General features: G+C 50.4%; 1 protein-coding gene across 1 annotated transcript; it reads right to left on the reverse strand.

The window, feature by feature from the left end:
- Positions 1-914: 914 nt before the first annotated feature.
- Positions 915-18,475, reverse strand: AARS2 (alanyl-tRNA synthetase 2, mitochondrial). Its single transcript, XM_075748992.1, has 22 exons — positions 18,222-18,475; positions 17,806-17,994; positions 16,998-17,143; positions 16,001-16,195; positions 15,349-15,493; positions 14,755-14,900; positions 14,341-14,449; positions 13,699-13,737; positions 12,844-12,955; positions 12,169-12,296; positions 11,266-11,416; positions 9,299-9,468; positions 8,185-8,298; positions 7,640-7,780; positions 6,855-6,992; positions 6,335-6,444; positions 5,133-5,241; positions 3,516-3,638; positions 2,966-3,076; positions 2,085-2,168; positions 1,835-1,945; positions 915-1,468 (listed from the first exon to the last, which is right to left on the reverse strand). The coding sequence occupies exons 1-22, from the start codon at positions 18,444-18,446 to the stop codon at positions 1,304-1,306; spliced, it is 2,961 nt and encodes a 986-aa protein (XP_075605107.1). The 5' UTR covers positions 18,447-18,475; the 3' UTR covers positions 915-1,303.
- Between the last annotated feature and the right edge of the window lie 4 nt (positions 18,476-18,479).

Raw genomic sequence — 18,479 nt, forward strand, 5'->3', positions numbered from 1 at the left:
CCCTCTCCCTCTCATGAAGACAGCTAAAAGTGGCTGGTCTCTCAGTAGGAGACTCCTTATCTATTTAACAGCTATTTCCTGCTCCCCATCCATCAGCATCACTGTGCTTCCACCTACCCTCCCTCTCTCCCCAAAAGCATGCAGCTACTGCCTCCTCCACCTCGCTCCACAGTGCCAGGCAACCTTAGCTGCTGGTGAAACTCATCCCCGACAGCCTCCTGTTGCTGCTCACAGGGTGAAACCTGCTCGTATCACTATCCTGTTGCACCTTTGCCTCAGCTACCATGTGTGATCTCTATTTAGGTCCATACAGTATCTAAAATAACGGTGCTCTAGACATCACTCTAACACTGAAGTCTGAAATGTCTTTATGAGTTCAGTTTGCTGGGTCTGCTAGCGCTTTTGAAAAATGACCAGTTTAGGAGAGAGACCTGCTCACCTCAAGGCTAAGTGTCCTGAGTTCCATGCTGCAGCACAGCAACAGTTCCCATTCACACAACTCACCAGATCCATGGTGGTTTTTAGTTAGGTGCTGGCAAGTAAACAGCCAGAACACAGCATGAGAAGGAAAGAGTTACAAGGGAGTGGCAGGAAGAAACAAGGATAAGAACATTCATCCAAAGCAAAGAAGTGGAGGCTGGGATGATTTTGTTCCCTCCATGCTTCAGTACTGAGGACTGGCTTCAACACCACCTGGTTGCATAGCCTAACAAGGCTGAGCCCACAAGCAGGGTGGGACTTCTCTTCCCATTTCTAAATTATAGTAGCATTTTTAATCAGAGAGATATCCTCAGTTCTGCAGTAGGATGGGACTGCTTAGACAAGAGTGTGTGCTGACTTGCAGGGCTGCAGGGACAGAACAAACCCCTCTGCCAGAGAAGAGCGGTAAAAAAAGGTGCAGCTAACAAGAAACATCAGGGGATCAGATGCTCTCTACCCTTTAATGGCTTTAGGATAACACTGTGCCACCTCTCCATGCTCTCACGGAGCCTTTGTGTTGGTCTTGTGTCAAGAACTGCAGTGTTGCAGAAGCAGCAGGATCTGCTGTTGCAACTGGTGCTTTCCAAGGTTCAATCCCTGTATGCTCATGCTGAGAATGGGCAGCATCGCTCTGTTGGTGGGATCAGGAGCGGGGTCTCTGCTGATCCCCGATGGTCAGAAGTCAAGTGCTCCGGTGCAGTGGTTGCAGCAACGTTCAGCGTGGGAGCTGCTAAACCTTTCACATCAGCAGAGGATGTGCTCTGCATCAAGCGTCCACGTAGCTTGCAGCTGGGGTGCATACAACTGTCCTGCCACCAAAGCATCACAGTTTACTCTGAGCGAACTCCAGTGCAGTATTCAGGGCTCCCTGCACGCCCTTGGCGTTTCCACTGCCCTTAGCGACAACAGGAGAGCCTCCCGCCTTCCCTTCCATCTGCGCACAGACAGCCACGGCCCAGTCAGCAGCAGAGAACTCAGGGAGGCGATTCTGGGGAAGAGACACAGAGCAAAGTCATTTGGACTGTGGAGCACTCTGCAGTCTGGATAAAGAAAGGTAACAACATCTTCTCCTCACCCAGCCTGGGCCCTCACTAACCTGAGGCAGTCATGACTGTGAGGGACTGCAAAGGCTGAGCTTACATGTTAATGCTGTGTCTTGCCCCTGGGCAAACACGGCCTGGAGGATCCAGGGATATCTGTGCCCAGCGGAGACTGAAAGCGCATCTGGTCCCAGCACCATCATCTCAGGTCCTACCCCATGTGATTAACCACCAACATCGGGCAGAATCCCAGGAGAAGCCTCAACTGGAACCTGCTCAGCCTTTGCAGGCAGGTTCCCCGTGTCACTTCTTACCTTGGACACCTGGCAGGCACAGAGCACCTCACCAGAGGCCTGAGGACTGAGCAGCAGGACTGATGTGCCAGGAGACTTGTCACACAGCTGGTTCACTACCTTCATTAGGATCTAGGAGAGACAGGGAGAAGTGGGGTCAGGCTACAGCAAAGTTGACTGGCATGCAGCAAAATATGTGCCCAGCAGCTCCCTCTTACTGTATGCAGCACCTGAGGTATCACTGAACCAGCAAGCAATGTGGATTACTCACTGAGAGAGAATCAGCTGGGACAGTATCAATGATGACAGGTCGGTTGCAATGTTTCGCTAGCAGGCTTTGTGCCTTCTCTTCAGCCTGGAGGAGGAAACACACAGCACTTGAGGGGCTGCAGGTGGCACACGGTGGGCTGGATGTATGTTAGAAGTCAAAGTAAGACTGGCAGACTGAAATCTCCACATGGAGACCTGTACAACCCTCTTTCCTCAAAAGCAGGCAGAGATGAACCCTTTCAAAAGTGGAATAGACAGTGACCCATTTGGTCCCCAGCTTCTCTCCTGGACCTACATATTGCTGCGTGTCTCAGGAAGGCTCCTGTGGCAAGATGCTCCTACTTTCAAGGGCAGTTCTTACTGAGAATATTAAGTCACCAATAAGCATTTCCAAAGGGCTTTTAATGTAAATTGGCAAAACAGAAATGCAGTGGGAAGCCACAGCAATATCCATATGGCTGGGAGAAAGGCTCTGTTCTGCCACTGTCTTACTGCAGAACCTTGTAAAGCCCTGTGGTCAGGGCCATCTCATCTTCTCCATGTACAAACAGGGAAGTGATGTGTATCTGCCTGCTGGGGTTTGCCAGAAGTGCTGATATGAGGCTCTCCACCTTCACAAGCAGAAACACATTGGGATTTTGCAGGTACCAAAAGCCCAGTCATTCACTGCCATTTTAAATGACGGCCCTGGTTAATGCCAGTGAAATCAACCCAACAGCGGGCTTGTGTTGCACTGTGTGTGATTGTACCTGCTTTCTCCCGCCTTCTAACAGGACCCCAGTGACTGAGCGGCTGGGAAGCGTGACAGAGACACCAGGTCCACTGGTGTACACCACACAGTGCTATTAGCAGGCTGCAGCAAGCGTGCTGCTGCCAAAGTACCTGCTGCACCTCCAGTTTCTTGATGGCTGTGTTGGCTGTTCGCTGTAGTGCTTTAAGGATGGTCTGTAGTTCTTTTCTTTGCCACTGGGGCATTGCAGTGCTAGCCACCACCTGCAAGACAAATTGCTCTGTAAGGATACTAAACTATACCTAGAAATAAACTACTAGTTCTCTGGGAGGTCAGGCTGGAGCCTGGCCTCTTCCCAGACCCTCCCACACCCCTATGTGATCAGCCCAGCCAGTCACTGTGGTGTGTAGCTTTCTCTTTTCAGCTGAGTATCTAAAGCCTGGGGAAACGCACAAGGACCCTTTTTCACTGCTTTACCCTCCCTCCCACTGCCTTCTCACATTCCCACTGGCAGCAAGTCATCTGCAACAGAGGCACCTAAATACTGGTTGAAATCTTTGTGACCAAAGTTGCACCAGCAGGTAGCAACATGCCCTTGCTATTGACCCATGGTAAGATGTGAACCCAGTAGGGAAGAAGTCACGTGCCTCAAACGTATAGAGCCCTCTCTGGGATCTTTCTGTACAGGAGTGTAACCCTTACCTTGGTTAACTGGCCCACTTCTTTGGAGAGGTTCTGCATCTCAGGAATAGAGGTGCTCCTCTGCTTCATTCGTAGGGAGACAGAGTCCACTTCCATAGCCAAGCACTGGCCTACTTCCCGGGCCTGGAGAGAGAGAACACTTCAAATGCGGCAACAGAAAGAACAAGCAGGGACAGAGAAACTGGGGGGCAGCAGGGTCATAAACACTGAAATGCTGCTCAGAATCCAGTGGGAAGACACCTACAGAGGCTTTAAGAATGACTGTCCTCAAGAGACTCTGAAATAGAACGTTCCTCTCTAGATTTGCAACTGACACTAAATGGTCGCACCCAGGGGACCAAGCTGTCATGCAGTTATGTTTCCTCAGTATCTCACACCAAATCATCAGGATTTCACTGAGAAAAACTTGGGACCCTCAGTAATTTCTTAATGCTCTTTTTCATTAGCAAATGCACTCTTGAAACTACTGACTGAAGAAACAAAAGAAACACTAAAGAAACCTAATCAGCTGTTCAAGCATATTTCCCGAGTTCAGCTGATCTTGGTGTATTTCTTATTGCTTTCCCCAACACCATTGCTACCACTAATAAAAAAAGCTAATACAAGCTTTTTTCACCAGTGACAACCCTTATGGTTTGGAGTGTTTTCTTCCTGCCAGATCTTTGCTCCTGTGATGCTCCTGTGAGACTTTAGACCAGGACAGCAGAGAGTATGTAAGAAAAGCTGTGGACAATGAGGACTGCTCTGCGTAGCTAGGATACGCATCCCTTGTTTCAAGTTACTCCCTCATGCCTGCAGTCTCCCTCGGCTGATTAACACATGCACGCAGCTCCTCTCAGGGGCTCTCCAGGTCAGCAGTTCCAGCAAAGCACGCAGATCTGCCCTGCAGCTTTTCATTCCTCTGCACCAAAGAAAGCCTTGCTAGGGACACTGTTGCACAGGGGACAGCCAGCCAAAAAAGCAACAGATTTGCAGGGGTGGGCTTTGCCTTTAGTCTTTCCAGTTCCACTGACAGTGAGTCACTCTCCTCTGACTGCAGCCTTAAAGGAAGCAGGCAAGGTTGCAGGGCCCCCAACACTTCCAGATATTCAAAGGACAGAGCGATCTCATGGACACAACAGTAAGTTGCTTACTTTTTATACAGACTCAGCCAGACTGGAACAACATTTTAGCAGGAAAAAGACTAAAGAAAAGAAGCAAAAGGGCTGTAAGAATGAGGCCAGAGCCCTTTAATCATAAAGTGCAAATCCAACTGTGATAGGCAGGAGGTGAAACCAAAGCACAAAGGATGACACCTTTAAATACCTACCTGGGGACTGACATTTATAGTCTAGAGGCTTCCTGATATTTTGTGCCAAGTTCCTATCTTGGAAAAGGGGTCTGAGGGGAGGAATGAAGGTCAAGGAGACAGGAGACTAGAACAGGGGGGAGTGGAGGTGAACAGTGAGGGATGGCAGCAGAGCTGTGTCCAGGGGCAAAGGAGGAAGCCAGATCAGGGATAGCAGGGAGGCTCCAGCCAAAGCAAGGGGAAGCTAATTGTCTAAGCAGGAATCTACAGAGTTGGGTCCTTCTGGTATTGCCCTGACACGGCAGAAATCTCAGTTTCCCTTTTCTTACCTGTTTGGCTTGTCCCCCCGTCACTGCAATGACACGGCTAATCCCTTTAACAAGCTGACGCTCACTGATGATGGCCAGATCTTCCATAGCTCCTGTTTGTAGAAGGTGCCTGCAAAGTCACCAGAAAAGAGGAAAGAAAACAAGCTGCTCTTAGAACAGAAATCAGGAAGCCTGCTTTCCTTTCAGGCAAGTCTCAAGTCTGGCAGTCCCTCCCCAATCCAAATGGCTTCAATCCTTTCCCATTCCTAAAATCCTGATGGCACCCTGTCAGGCAAGAGACAGCAGAGTTGAGGCTGCTCCAGAGGAACCTCTGATACCTGCCCAGGCTGTGGTCAAATGGCACGTAACAGCCAAGTTCTGCCTTGCATTCCTTTCCTTCAGCAGTGGAATGAGTTGGGATTTTTCTTTTCTACTCAGCTGCTACTGAGCCTTGTAGAAAGTGATTTTTTTCTTCAACTCCATCACTCTCTTGGCAGGCCAGTAGACTCCAGTTACAGGGTAGGTGTGAAGTCACAGAGCACTGACAACCTCCCCTTTCCTTCTTGGCTATTCAACACTGGATATGAAAACAGTAACTTTGTCTCAGGTTCTGTTACCACAAGTAATCGTTTCAGACAGCTTCACAAGAATTGATCATCTCTACTCCTATGCAGTTTCTTGTCCCTCTACTCCCACAAGAATGATCTCATGACTAGAAACTTGCTCATTTTCAGCTGTGTCTGCTCAAAGGCCAATTTGTTCCTGGGTTTTTTGGTGTCAGCATTGTCCTAAGATTGATTATCTCTTCTTCTACTCTCATTACTGCTAAAAGCAGAAGAGGTTGAAGATAAATAAAATTATCAGAGTGGTCTCAAGATCTCACAACCATCTCAGAGTCTCCTGCTGGGTCCTCAGCCCTCCTGCAACCCCAAAGCCTTGTAACTCTGGTGTGACCAGGGCCACATGCCCCTTTCCCACACTCTGCTGGTGCCCTGTGGCTTCCAGGTTGGTTTCAGACTATGAAGCAAGGAAAAATGCTTTGCATTTCCCTGAAGTTTTCTCACCATGGGACTTCCAAAGCTTCATAACTAGCCCATCCTGTCCTCTTTCCGGCGAGGGAACTTAGTTGCACAGGGACATGGAATGGAACTTGCAAGAATATCTCTACCTCAGCCACCAGTGCCCACAAAAACACCTTCTGACTGCAAGTAAAAGTCACTTACGTCCCACAGCAGAGCTCCACAGAGGTCTGCATTGCAGCCTCAGAGTCGCGGGTCAGCACACTCTCCACAGGGACCCCCAGGGACACTATCCTCACTGGATCTGGATACCCCTGACAGAGGAGACAGGGATCAGCAGCTAACAAGATGGTCCTTCAGGGGCACTTACAGACTAACTACATGGCTTCAGGTCTCTGTCTCCCTTTTCCCCTATTCTAGAGTAGCCCCAGAGTCAGGGGCAGCACTGCTTCTCCCCCACAACCAGCCACCATAGGGAGAAAGAAACAACTGGGCAACACTGCAAGCTCTTGGTCTAAAGAAATGAGCAGAAAGCCTATGCATCACCAGCCTCCATGTTTTACAACACGGTGCTCCTGAGATCTCATCTCTGTCCTATTTTCCTTCCTGAGTTTTGGGAGTCAATTCCCTTACAGAAATCTGTTGTGTCAACATCTCTTGTGACCCAGATGATTCCTGCTGAAGGAGAAGGCTCATGAAGATGTGCACTGCAATCCTGTCATACCTCATCCACCGCACGGAGTCCCTGAACTCTTCTTGCCAATGTGAGGGGGACCTCAGCCGTATGCACAACCTCATTTCGTTTGATCACATCCTGGACCACTTGCTCCACTTGCTGCAGCTGCTCCACAGTCACAGGGCCCTGAGAAAGTAAATCAGCTGCCTTATGGAGAAGCCTCCTGAGAGGTACAGAGCAAAGGAGAGAGAACTGGGGAAGGGCCCCCAGGGAACTCAGCTTGGGCACACCAGACATAGACACCCCTTGCATCTCATCTTCCCTACTTGTAAGGGCAAATTGTGAGCATCATGACCCTCCCGCCCCCTCCTCCCATAAGGATTTTTGATCCAAGAGTGACCACCAAACTCGTTAAGAGAGACGCTGCAGCAAGCAACAGGTTACCAGGGCCAGTGCTCAGCCTGATCCAACAGCTTTAAGTCCCCAACCCCTCTCAACTGGATGACCAGCACAGACATCAGACACATGCCACAGCTGAGCTGGTGAATTTCTCAGAGGCTCCTTTACACTACTCAGATCAGCCCTATGTCCACTGGCCTTGCTGAATCCTTTCCTCTCTGACCCCCATTTATCCCCTCAGCAAGACCTCCTCAGAGTCAGATCAATGCAAAGCAGAACTAGTCATCTCCAGAGGGCCAGTTTCATTGCTCAGATAAAATGTGACCTGTCTTTAAAGGTGCAATTATGGCGAGAGGCAAAAAAATCCCTGGAGAGAAGGCCCGTACTGGGATGTTGGTACTGCTGAGATCAAGAAAACAGAAGTCCAGAGTCACCTTGACATCGAAGTCAAAGCGCAGCCGCTCTGCTGTCACATGTGACCCTCGTTGCTCTGTGCTGTCACCCAGGACGTGGCGGAGCGCAAAGTTCAGCAGGTGGGTAGCTGTGTGGTTCGTCATGCAGGCCAGCCGCTGGGCCTGAAAGCACAAACAAGTTGGCAGGGAGTGCTGGTTCTCCACAGCTCAGGGGAGCAGGGGATGGCATGAAGAGATAAGGGAAATGCTGCATGTGAAAGGATGGGAGAAGGTGGGGGAAAAAACAATGGGTAGTACAGCTGTCAGATTAATCTATGTCACAGGGCAGGTCTAACTTCTTTTCCCATAGGATCACCTCTGTAAAACAGCAAAGGGTACTTCTGGACAGGCCAATGGCTCATAAAAGATCAGAGTCACTTGTGAGGTCTTCTTCCCACTGCACATCATGATGAAGAACAGTTTCAGGAATACAAGAGACAAGGCTCGGCTGTACCCAGGTTACTCAGGACATCACAAGACTCTCAAAGCAAGGCTAGATGAAAAGGTTAAGAGCAGCGAATTATCACCTCATCCACAAAGAGCTGCACTTGGTCCCCAGCATGCAGGGTTTCCACAGCAGTGACCTCATGGACCACGTAACCACCACAGAGACGAACTGACTCTACAGGGAACAGTATGTCCTGAGCAAAGAGACAGAAAGATGAGTTAGGACACAGGGAAAAATCCAAATACCTGTGCCGGGTTCCTGCTTGATCTGACTGGGAAAGACAACTCCCACTGATCCCTAAAAGACAGGAATGGGGTGGGAAAAGCAGGGAAAAGCTTACTGTGAATGTAACCAGAGTGCCTCAGACCTTCCCTGCACCCAGTCACTCGCTGCACAACATTTTGAGGCTGTCAGCTTGCAGTGGAGGGGCAGCAACACTACCCATGCTGATGAATTTTCCTAACAGGGATGCTTGTCCATGAGAAAGTGGACAGCAGCTGCCAAGGCACCTGTCTCAGGCATCCAAGGTGCCATTTCTGCCTCACTGGACTGGCAACAGAAACTTGAACCCCGCTTCAGACTGGGGAGAAGTGCTGAGCAAGGCACTATCACATTCTGCAAGGCTAAAAAGGCAGTCTCAATGCCCCGGGATGATTCTCAAGGGCTGGAATGTGGGAAGGAAAAAATGCTGCGCCCCATGTAACTTCCCGGGAGAGGGTCAAAGCTCTCCCTCTGGCAAGGTTGAAGGAACATACTGCAGAAGCAGAGGTCCTCCCTGATGCTTTTGGGAGGGATAAGAGTTTTTGCACTGGGTTTCAGGTTGGGCACTGCTTGCAGTCATCCAGAACTGGCCAGAGACAAGTTCCTCAGCTCATGGACTCTGATCATTGCCTTCTCTCTGCACTGCAACCCCAGCTGGCGAGTGCAGCACACTGAAGGGAGATCCAAGACGACTTTAGTCTTCCCCAGCAATAAGAAATTGCAAAGGGCTGAGAGAGACAGCCAGAGCAGCAAGTACACCTCTGAAGTTACTGCTGCTTCTCCCTCACCTCACCAACCCTGATGCGAAGCAAGGGAACTGTCAAGAGTCAGCAGCTTGCAAATTAACACAGTAAAACAGTCCATCACTTGGGGAATTCTGCCTGACATCAGCACCCATGGCGGCCTTGGGTTCAGGCAGCAAAGGATCTTACCTGCTGTCCTAAACGTATCATGTAGCCTTGGTCAGAGGCTTGCCCACCCTGCTCTGCATAGAAGTTAGTCCTGTCCAAGATGACACCACAGCGTTGCCCTGCCCCAACCTCCTTCTGGAGAGACTGATCTCTGTACAGCATCAGAACAGTGGCCTGGCATGGGCTGAACTCTGTCAGGGAGAAGAAGATGGCAGCAATTAGTGCATACACCCTGTCAGATTGCAACAGGAAAGGAGGGGTTGCTTTCCCATGCCAACCCTGCCAACACCCTGTCTATACTGAAAGCTGGCACTTCCCTTTGTCTTGGTAGGAGAGGAACAGCTATTGGCAGAAAAGACAAAGGATCTGTTATTTGGAATTAAGTCACCCCTCGGGTACCTAGTGACAGACCTGCTGAGTAGCAGGTAAGCAGGCAAGGATGCCCAATCTGGCTCCACATAAGCCTGACAGAACAAGATGCGGCACAGACACATCTATATCTTACTACACTGAAAGGATGACAGATTTGGTGGACAAGGAATGACAGGGATGTCACCTTCCTTGACCCAGCAAACTTCTAACATGCTCTCCTGTAGGCTCCTTGAAGTCAAACTTGGGTGATATGGACTGGACCAGTGGACCATAAGGTGGGTGTATAACTGGCTGGGCAGCTGGCCCCACAGAGACTTGCTCAATAGTTCAATGTTCAATTGATATTCAATTACAAGTAGAGCTACTTGGTGGCTGATATTAGGGCCAACACCTAATATCATTGATGACTATCCACAACAAGATGGGATGTGCCCATATCCTGTTTGTGTATGGCAATGAATTGGTGGTGACTGGTTGATATGTTGAAAAGCAGGGCTGCTTTTCAGAGGCATCGCAGCAGGTTACAGAAACGGACTGACAGAAACCTTGGGGTCCTCAGGAGCAAGCTGAACACAAGTCAGCAGGGTGCCCTTGCAGCAAGGAAGACTGACTGAACACAAACATAGCCAGCAAGTCAAAGAAAGCAGTTATTCACCCCTATTTTGCATTTGTGAGACTATACGTACAGTATGGGAAATTTTGGTTGTACATAAAGAAAAAAAACCTTTTCATACTAAGAGTGATACAGAACAGGGAACAGAGAGGCTCTGGGATCTGTCCTTAAAGATACTGAAAATCTAAATGGACAAGGCTCTGAGCAACCTGATCCAACTGTGAAGGTGATGTTCCTTTGATCAAGAAACTGGACATCCAAGATCTCCTGAACTCGAATTACTCAGTGATTTGGAGACTTAGGAGGTGGGACAGTGCTAGCTTGGAGATGTCAGCCAATGTCACTGCTGGGTGCTTTTCCTCCATTGGGCTCTTGCCATAGTATAAATAGCTTGAATTGCCTCACTTGCTGCTTAGTGTGGGTTGCCACCAGCACACTGGGTAAGAGGGAGCTGGCTGTACACAGCTATCTCTAATTGTTTGTGACAGCCACACCACCTCTTACTCTCTGTGGTTTAGCTTTATGCTTTCCCTGGAGCATCAGCAAGCCCAGTTACCCTAAATGCTAAAAAGCCTGCACTGGCATCTAGTGGTCTGTCAAAGAAATAGCAAGTGCACGGCTTTAGACAACTACCTAAACCCTTTGTGTAATTATTCTTCATTCTTCCTAGCACCACGCCCAGAAGCCTAATTGTTGGGGACAGACTCATCTCTAGCAGAAATCAACAGTCCCTGCTTCACCACGGCACAGTCATACCAACCCACAGCTCACTGCCTTGTCACCAGCCCAGAGCCTTCCTGGGGACACACCAACAGCAATAAGAAAAGCATCTACTTTGGGATGAGGTACAGGGGCAGAGAAAAGATGCAACAGCAAGGCAGACAGGTTTGAGCCACAAACGACGTGCTCTGCATGCATGAGGTTAGGCAGTAAAAGCAGTCTTTTGAGGGATTCCAGCACCCTCAGGCAGGGCTTGCCTTACAGAGGGGACCTGGCCACTTACCGTATTGCCCGTGCTGCCCAAGCGCGTAGGCGTACTTTGGAGAGTCATCAGTAGCTGGCACGTTGCTGCTCTGCAGCCGAGCCAGTGAGTGCACATCAAGGCACGTGTTTGTGTCCTCCAGCTGTCCTGCCTGTGGGCCACCAGCCTTGCGCTGCAGTGGAGCAAAGGCACAGTTACAGGGGAGATAGCTGGGGGCACTCAAACCGGTAGCGAGAGCTATCAGGCTAGGAACAACTACTTCTACCTTCCTAGAAAAGGCTTGTTTAGATCCAGGCTGATGGAGACTATTGCTAAATCTACCCCATTCCTTCAAACCACAGGTACTCAATAACACCCTGTGCTAGTCCTGAGGCAGGCCATAAGCAACAGCTAACACAACCCTCCCGGCACAGCTTGCTGTGTAGCTGTGAAACTTCCAGGCCATTAAAGCTCAGGAGTAAAGCCTTGAGCTGATTACTGCATGGCGGGGGGTGGGGTGGGGGCAGGCAAAGCAAGTCTTCCAGCACTACACAGACCAAGGAGATTTTGTAAACTCTTCATAAACAACTTGCAGTTTGGGCTAAGCTGGCTCTGCTTTGGGTGAGGAGTTGGACTACATGACTGACAGATGACACTCCTAAGCTATACAATTCTTCTATAACCTTTACTCCAGCAACAGTCAGCATCATAAAACACTTCTACTGATCTGAAGAGAATCACCAGTCAATACTTCTCAGACCCACACCCACAAGCAAAGGCACTGTGACCCCACTACTGTTTCTGACCCACTTCCCCTTCATGGAAAAGGCACGCAGCCCTGTGGTGCATCTGAAGAGCCTCAGCAGTGAAAGGAATTCTGCCTCCACGCTCACAGGAGGGAGGGAAGGCTCTGAATTATTCTGACAAGGCAAGTCTCCCTCTTACCTTCGCATCTTCCAGAGCAAGTTTGTTAAAAGCAGCTGAATCCAAACTGATTCCCTTTTCTTCAAGCATCAAGTCAATCAGATCCAGAGGGAATCCCAAATTCCCATAGAGAGACCAGGCTACTTCAGCTGTAGGACAAAAAGAAGGACATGAACCCTGTGTGAATGCAGAAAGCGAAGGCATCTCAAGATCTGCTTGGATGGGACCAGTCTAGTGCATGCCTTGGTAACTGGATTCACCTGCGTTGTGTGCAACCGCACTGGTAATGGGGAAGGGAAAAGAAGCCATGCAGTTGTTTTTTCTGGAACTGAGTATTAATGATGATCCACAGCCCCGTCTCTGCTAAAACTCAGTGCAGCACATCTAGACAGGCAGCTGCACAAGTTGGGTCCTGAGCTCCTTCTTGCAGCTGTGTCTTGTAAGGATCTAGTTAATCAGTCAATAAAGCAGCAAGGGAATGTTTCTAGCTTTCCTGGTGCCTAGTTTGTTGTGACAACAAAGTACTAGACAACAATTACAATCCAGAGAAAGGAGCAACATCTGCTCCCCTGCCTGGGGCTAGAAGGTCACCGAAAACATGGGGGAGGCAGACATCCACCAGTTTTGACTGCAATGCTTGTGAGGACCTGGATCAAACCATCTCTAAGTGCAGCTTGTCAGACGAGGGAGACTCACCTGGGAAATTAGTGGAGGGCTCCATCTGCTGCACTGTCCGCTCAATGATGCGCCTCCCACGCTCGAGGGAAGACAGAAAAGCAGCCTCGTTCTCATTAATGAGATCCATGATCTGCCCAAGGATCAGAAGAAGGGTTAGCCACAACACCTCAGGGAGTTCCCCAGCTCAGCCCAGCCCTGCTACCATCAGCTCAAAGCAAATCAAGCAAGTGTCTACCAGGGATACTGCGTCTGCTTGAACCAGCCTTTTTGTTCTGTAAGTATCTATCACAACATGGCTCTGATGCATTACTAAACAGTGCCAAAGTCCTTGTGCCTCCTGTCACTATTCCTGTCGAGGAAATACTGACCATCCACCCAGGAAAGGCTGGAGGCTGCCAAATGCTCCCTGTCAGACATTCATGCCCGTGACCCAATTAAAATTGTATGGCTGGAACAGCCAAAGAAATTCCTCGCCACAGTTGCTGTCAGCAGAAGCAAGCCGGGACTAGCCTTAAATCATCAATCCACTTTGGATAAAGGGTACCCAGGCTAACACAGGTTGTACTTGCACTCCACAAAAGAGCTACTCTAGCTTTCTTGGAGAAACAGCTGCGTTATATCACCACAAGCAGTCCCCAGTAAGGATCTAGTAGAGCTCCCACAAGGAAATCTACCACAGATACTTCTTGTGCCCAGGATACAAACGTGTTCCCAGCACATCTCAGCCCACCCATGACAACATGGTTATGGAGGAAGCTATGCAAACTCCTCCAGCCAAGTCCCAAGGCAGGACTGACTTCTGATCCTGAGAGCAGTGCCTCACAAAGATAATGACAGATAGGGTTTCTCTCCAGGGGATTCCATTTTGCTCACCTGGTCTGCATTCTTTGTCAACTCTGGATAGGCATCTCCCTGTGAAATGAGCCTCAGTTAGTGACAACATCCTCAGCATCTTCCTCAGTGGATCTCACAGCATGCCACAAGCTTTACAGAGGTTTCTCAGGCAGGTGCAGGTAAAGGGAGCCCCAGTGCACAGCTCCAGGGACAGCAGCACAGAGGAAGAATTACACATGGACTTACAGCTGCTATCTCCTGGCTAGCTCCCTGTGACCTGCCTCTGCTAGCTCCTGCACAGCATCTCTTGGCAAACATCCATTTACAATGGGAAGAAAGCACTGTCTTTTAGGATGCTGTTAGCACTCACAGGGACCAATTTCAGATGGTTTTAACCAGATATGACAGCTTGGAAGCCACTGCCCTCGGAGAAACAACAACGTGCACTTGTGTGCACTTACGCTTGTGCTGACTGTACCACTGGTCACACTAGGCCCCCTCCCTCCCATCACAAATGATCAGGAGACAAGAGATTTTTACTGCTGTGATGCACACCACCAGATACACCCTCCTGGAACTCCTTCACAACGTTGTCTCCTGACAGCGTACAGGAAAGGGACATGGGGCTGAACAGGACATGTGTGATACTCTTTTTCCCCCAAGGCAGTAGGTTTTACTCACCAGCACTTCAACTACAGTAGGTACCAGGGAGGCCAGGAACCCAGGTGGAGCATGAAAGACTTCAGAGCAAAAGCGGACAGCCCTGCGCAGGATCCGACGCAACACCAGTCTGAAAACAGGGCAGGATTCACCAGGCAGCCATGCGAGCATCTCTGCCCAGCTCCCACATCCAGCACACCCCAACCCACAGCTCCCCGGCCTGATATATTGACACAGGCCAGCTGCTCCCCACACTCTACACCCATCTAAGAGTGAGCCTGCAGATTGGAACCTCTTCCAGGCTCTCACCTTCCTGCCTCCCCAAAGTTCACACACTCCCTATCTTGGGCCTGCACCAGAACCTCTCCCCTGGATATCTGGATTCCTTTCTAGACCTGACTCCATTCGTCCCATGCCATTTCCATATGTCCTTACTCTGCTCCAGAGAGGCCTGGGTAGATGCCATCAGTGATGCACACGCACAGGGTGCGCACGTGATCCGCCACCACACGGTAGGCCATATTCACACGCCCAACATCAGCATCCCCAACCAGACCTTGGTATCTGGGCCCCCTGTAGCCCTAGAAGAGAAAGTTAGGTGATAGATCAGCAGAAATTAATGGCTGCAGAAGGAAAAGTTTAAACATAAGAGGCAGCCAGCTACACTTGACATCATGCTTCTCAACCAACTCTGAACCTTGCGCATCTGAGGTGTACTCTACATCCTTCCAGAGCATTATAGACCATGACTTCTGCACCTAAGACAGGTCAGCCAATACCCTTGCACTGAGGAATTTAAGTAACTTTAGAGGAAAAATGGATTTGCAGTGCCAATATCCCAGCGGAATTCCAATGTGGAATTCTCCCCAGTTTCCCCAGAATGCTGCTTTGGACCTGGCTGGACATACCTCCTGTCTCAAAATACTGCACAGTAACACATGTAGACAAGGCTGTACTATGGTAGCAGGCAAGCAGTCTGCATTCAAGGAACTTTTGCTTAGCTGTGACTCTGAGCAGAAGCACCGTCACCTTGTGAATGGCATCTAAGATGGGAGTGAAGAGATCTGTGTCGTAGTTGGAGCGTTTGTTCTGCAGAACTGTCACCAGCCTTTCCAGACCCATTCCTGTATCCACATGGTGCTGTGGTAAGGGAAGCAGATTCCCTTCCACCTCTCTGTGAGCCAGTCAGGAAAAATAAAAGGCAAAAGAGAAGCAAAGGTCAGTTCATGGGCAAAGGAAAGGAGCTGGTGAGTCAAAGAGAATGGGAGAGTGACAAGGGATGGAAACAACAGGTGACACAACAAAAGCAAGCTCAGGGACAACAGCCTGCCTTGGCATTGTCAGACAGATGGACTCTGACCATCAGATAGTCAAGACAGACTATCCCTGAACAGAGGCCCAAGGCCTTCTCATCCTTTTGCAGGTTTCTCTTGCCAGCTGCAGACCCCAAGAGACCTCTGGGATGCAGCAGTGATGGAGAATAGGCAGCAGAGGTTGAAGGAGGACAGGACAAATAAAGCAAAGGGGACCAAGAGCCACACTGGACACATCTCCACAGCTTCCCTCGTGCTCCTGTATTGCCACCTCCTGGAAAGCAGTGAGATGTCTGAGAACATACAGGTATGGTTTGGGAGTCAGACAAGGGGGAAAGGCTCTGGAGTTCAGACCAGATGCGTGGTACCTGCTGTACTGCATGAAGACCAGGTTCCAGATCTCCACTACATCGGGGCTGCCGTGGTTCACCAGTGCCGCAGCATTTCTGCCACCACCCACGTGGTCATAGTGGATCTCTGTGCAGGGACCACAGGGACCCGTGTCCCCCATCTCCCAGAAGTTGTCCTTCATTGGAAAAGGAAGCACGTGACTGGCAGGCACGCTGGAAAGGCAAACAAGAGAGGTGGCAGTGCTGGGGCACGCACACAAAGCACGCAGTAGCCTTGATCACAGAGAAAGTTGGAAGGCAGGAATCCATTCTGACTACTACAAACTCAATAACCAAACACATTAGGATTCCTTTACTTCTGTTGATACAGAATTACTCTCCTTAGTAGAAACAAGCTGGACCAAACCAGACAGGATCTTACTCACTGCCCAGAATGGCTGGCAAACTCAGTCTGGCTCCTGCTGATGGAGACAGATTCTCCACTGGGTCTGTTGGAGCTGCTTTCCTCCTCGGAGGGTATTCCAGCAGAGCCAAGACCTGATCATGGTGGGCAAGGCTGAACACCAACAGTGGCACAGAGCTGGCTGCCTTGGGTTCAAAGCCCACATACAGCCTGGAACAAGCTCCCAAAGCACAGCAGTGCTCTCTGCAATGGCTTCATCCTCACACTGAAGCAGCCGTTGCTAGCTTTCAGAGAATACGCTCTCCGCAGCTCATGGTGGAAAGGAAGCAAAGGATCAGACATCCCTCACACACTTCCTCCAGGCCAGCCAGTCTTAGGTACAGAGCCCCCCAGACTGATAACATCTTGAGAAACAGCTTAAAGGCCAAGAGCCCCAGAGCACTCAGAGCTCAGCTGACTGTTAACAGCCCAAACAAACCAGAAATGAAATGAGTTTAAAACACAACTTTCGGCCCCTACATCTGATTCCTATCAACTAAAGAGCAAATGGGAGACCATGGAGACTGAAATGTCAGCACTTGCTGCTCGGAACCCCTTCTCTAACACACTTACCCCAGGCGGAGCCATACATCCCTACACTCCTCATCTGCACTCAGCCCCAAAGAGGGGTCTCCGCCAAAATAGGTGACGTAGAGACGATCTCTGGGGATCTCATAGACTTCTGTCAAGAGCTCCCAGGCCATGCTGCATGCCTCCTCCTGAACAGGCAGGGAACATAAACAAAGCACAGTAAACCGGGATGCATAGTGATGCAGAGAGGCTCTTTACAATGGCAGTCAAACACCAAAGAAGTTAATTTCAGCTGCTCTCTCCCTTCCCAATTTTAAGTCATATTGCAAAGAGCAAGATGAGGGTCAGGCGAGTGAGACAGCTCACTGCTGCCTGTGGAAAACTGACATTCCTAAAACGTTAGGAGACCTTCAGGATCACAGCATGGTCTACACCCACGTGCTTACCAAGAGTTACATGGATTACTTCCTTTCCATAGAAAAAATGTACTTATTAACAAAAAAACTAGCATCCTTTATCCTTCTTCCCTTTTCAAACCTTTGAGCAACAAGCATCAAATGAACTGGAAAACTTTTTTCACCATGTTAAATGGTGAACACTAGCATTCACACAGAGAACTTTCATTTGAATGTGTTGCTCACAGCTTTGAAAGGCTGACTGCTTTGAGAGTCTGCAGGGCATATTTAGTGATTCAGCACACCAGCTGACTACCTCTGCTCCAGGCCACGGAGCTTCCAAGAAATAATTTGGAACTTACCAATATGCCTTCTGCCGTCTTACAGCACTACAGCACAGCTCTGAAAGAAAGGCCATACTTCCCCTTGGAGAGGGTGCGCTCCTATTGCCTCACCTTAAAGTAATCCCCAAAGGACCAGTTCCCCAGCATCTCGAAGAACGTGTGATGGTAGGTATCTCGGCCCACATCCTCCAAGTCGTTGTGCTTCCCTCCCGCACGCACGCACTTCTGGCTGTTCACCACCCGCCGGTGCTGCGCCAGCTCGCTCCGGGGGTGCGCCGTGCCCAGGAAAATGGGCTTGAACTAGAAATCGAGGCAGAGAAACACCCGCTATTGCTCGATGCCGCCCAGCGCCGGGGGCTGCGCCCGGGGCAGCGCTGAGGCGAACGGGAGGGCAGCGCTGCGGTAAGCCCACGCGGGAGCCCACCCCACCGTGAAGCGAGTCCACTCCGTGAAACGGGTCGCCCTCTCCCGAGGACACGGAGGCCCCGGGAAGGCGGCGAGGGGACCGGCGGAGGTGAGGGGAGCACCTGGTTCATGCCCGCATTGACGAAGAGGAGGCGCGGGTCGCCGCGGGGCCGCACAGGAGCCGAGGGCAGGCGGTGGTGGCCGTGGCGCTCCTGGAAGAAGCGGAGGAAGGTGGCGCGGACCTGCCCCGCCGACGGGCAGCCGGCGGCCCCACGGTGGGGACTGCAACGCCCGCGCCACGGCACCGCCAGGAGCAACCGCCGCCGCCACCGGCCGGCCGCCGCCATCGTGCCCGAGGGCGGAAGGCGGGGCAGCGGCCT

This window comes from Balearica regulorum, chromosome 3 (genome assembly GCF_011004875.1).
Source record: "Balearica regulorum gibbericeps isolate bBalReg1 chromosome 3, bBalReg1.pri, whole genome shotgun sequence".
NCBI lineage: Eukaryota > Metazoa > Chordata > Aves > Gruiformes > Gruidae > Balearica > Balearica regulorum.

Excerpts from the sequence above, each read along its gene's own strand:
- AARS2 (XM_075748992.1), bottom strand. The coding sequence starts at position 18,446 with ATGGCGGCGGCCGGCCGGTGGCGGCGGCGGTTGCTCCTGGCGGTGCCG. Across the intron at positions 12,956-13,698 it reads TGACAAAGAATGCAGACCAG|ATCATGGATCTCATTAATGA; the intron begins GTGAGCAAAATG and ends ATCCTTGGGCAG. Across the intron at positions 6,993-7,639 it reads GCTTTGACTTCGATGTCAAG|GGCCCTGTGACTGTGGAGCA; the intron begins GTGACTCTGGAC and ends TTACTTTCTCAG.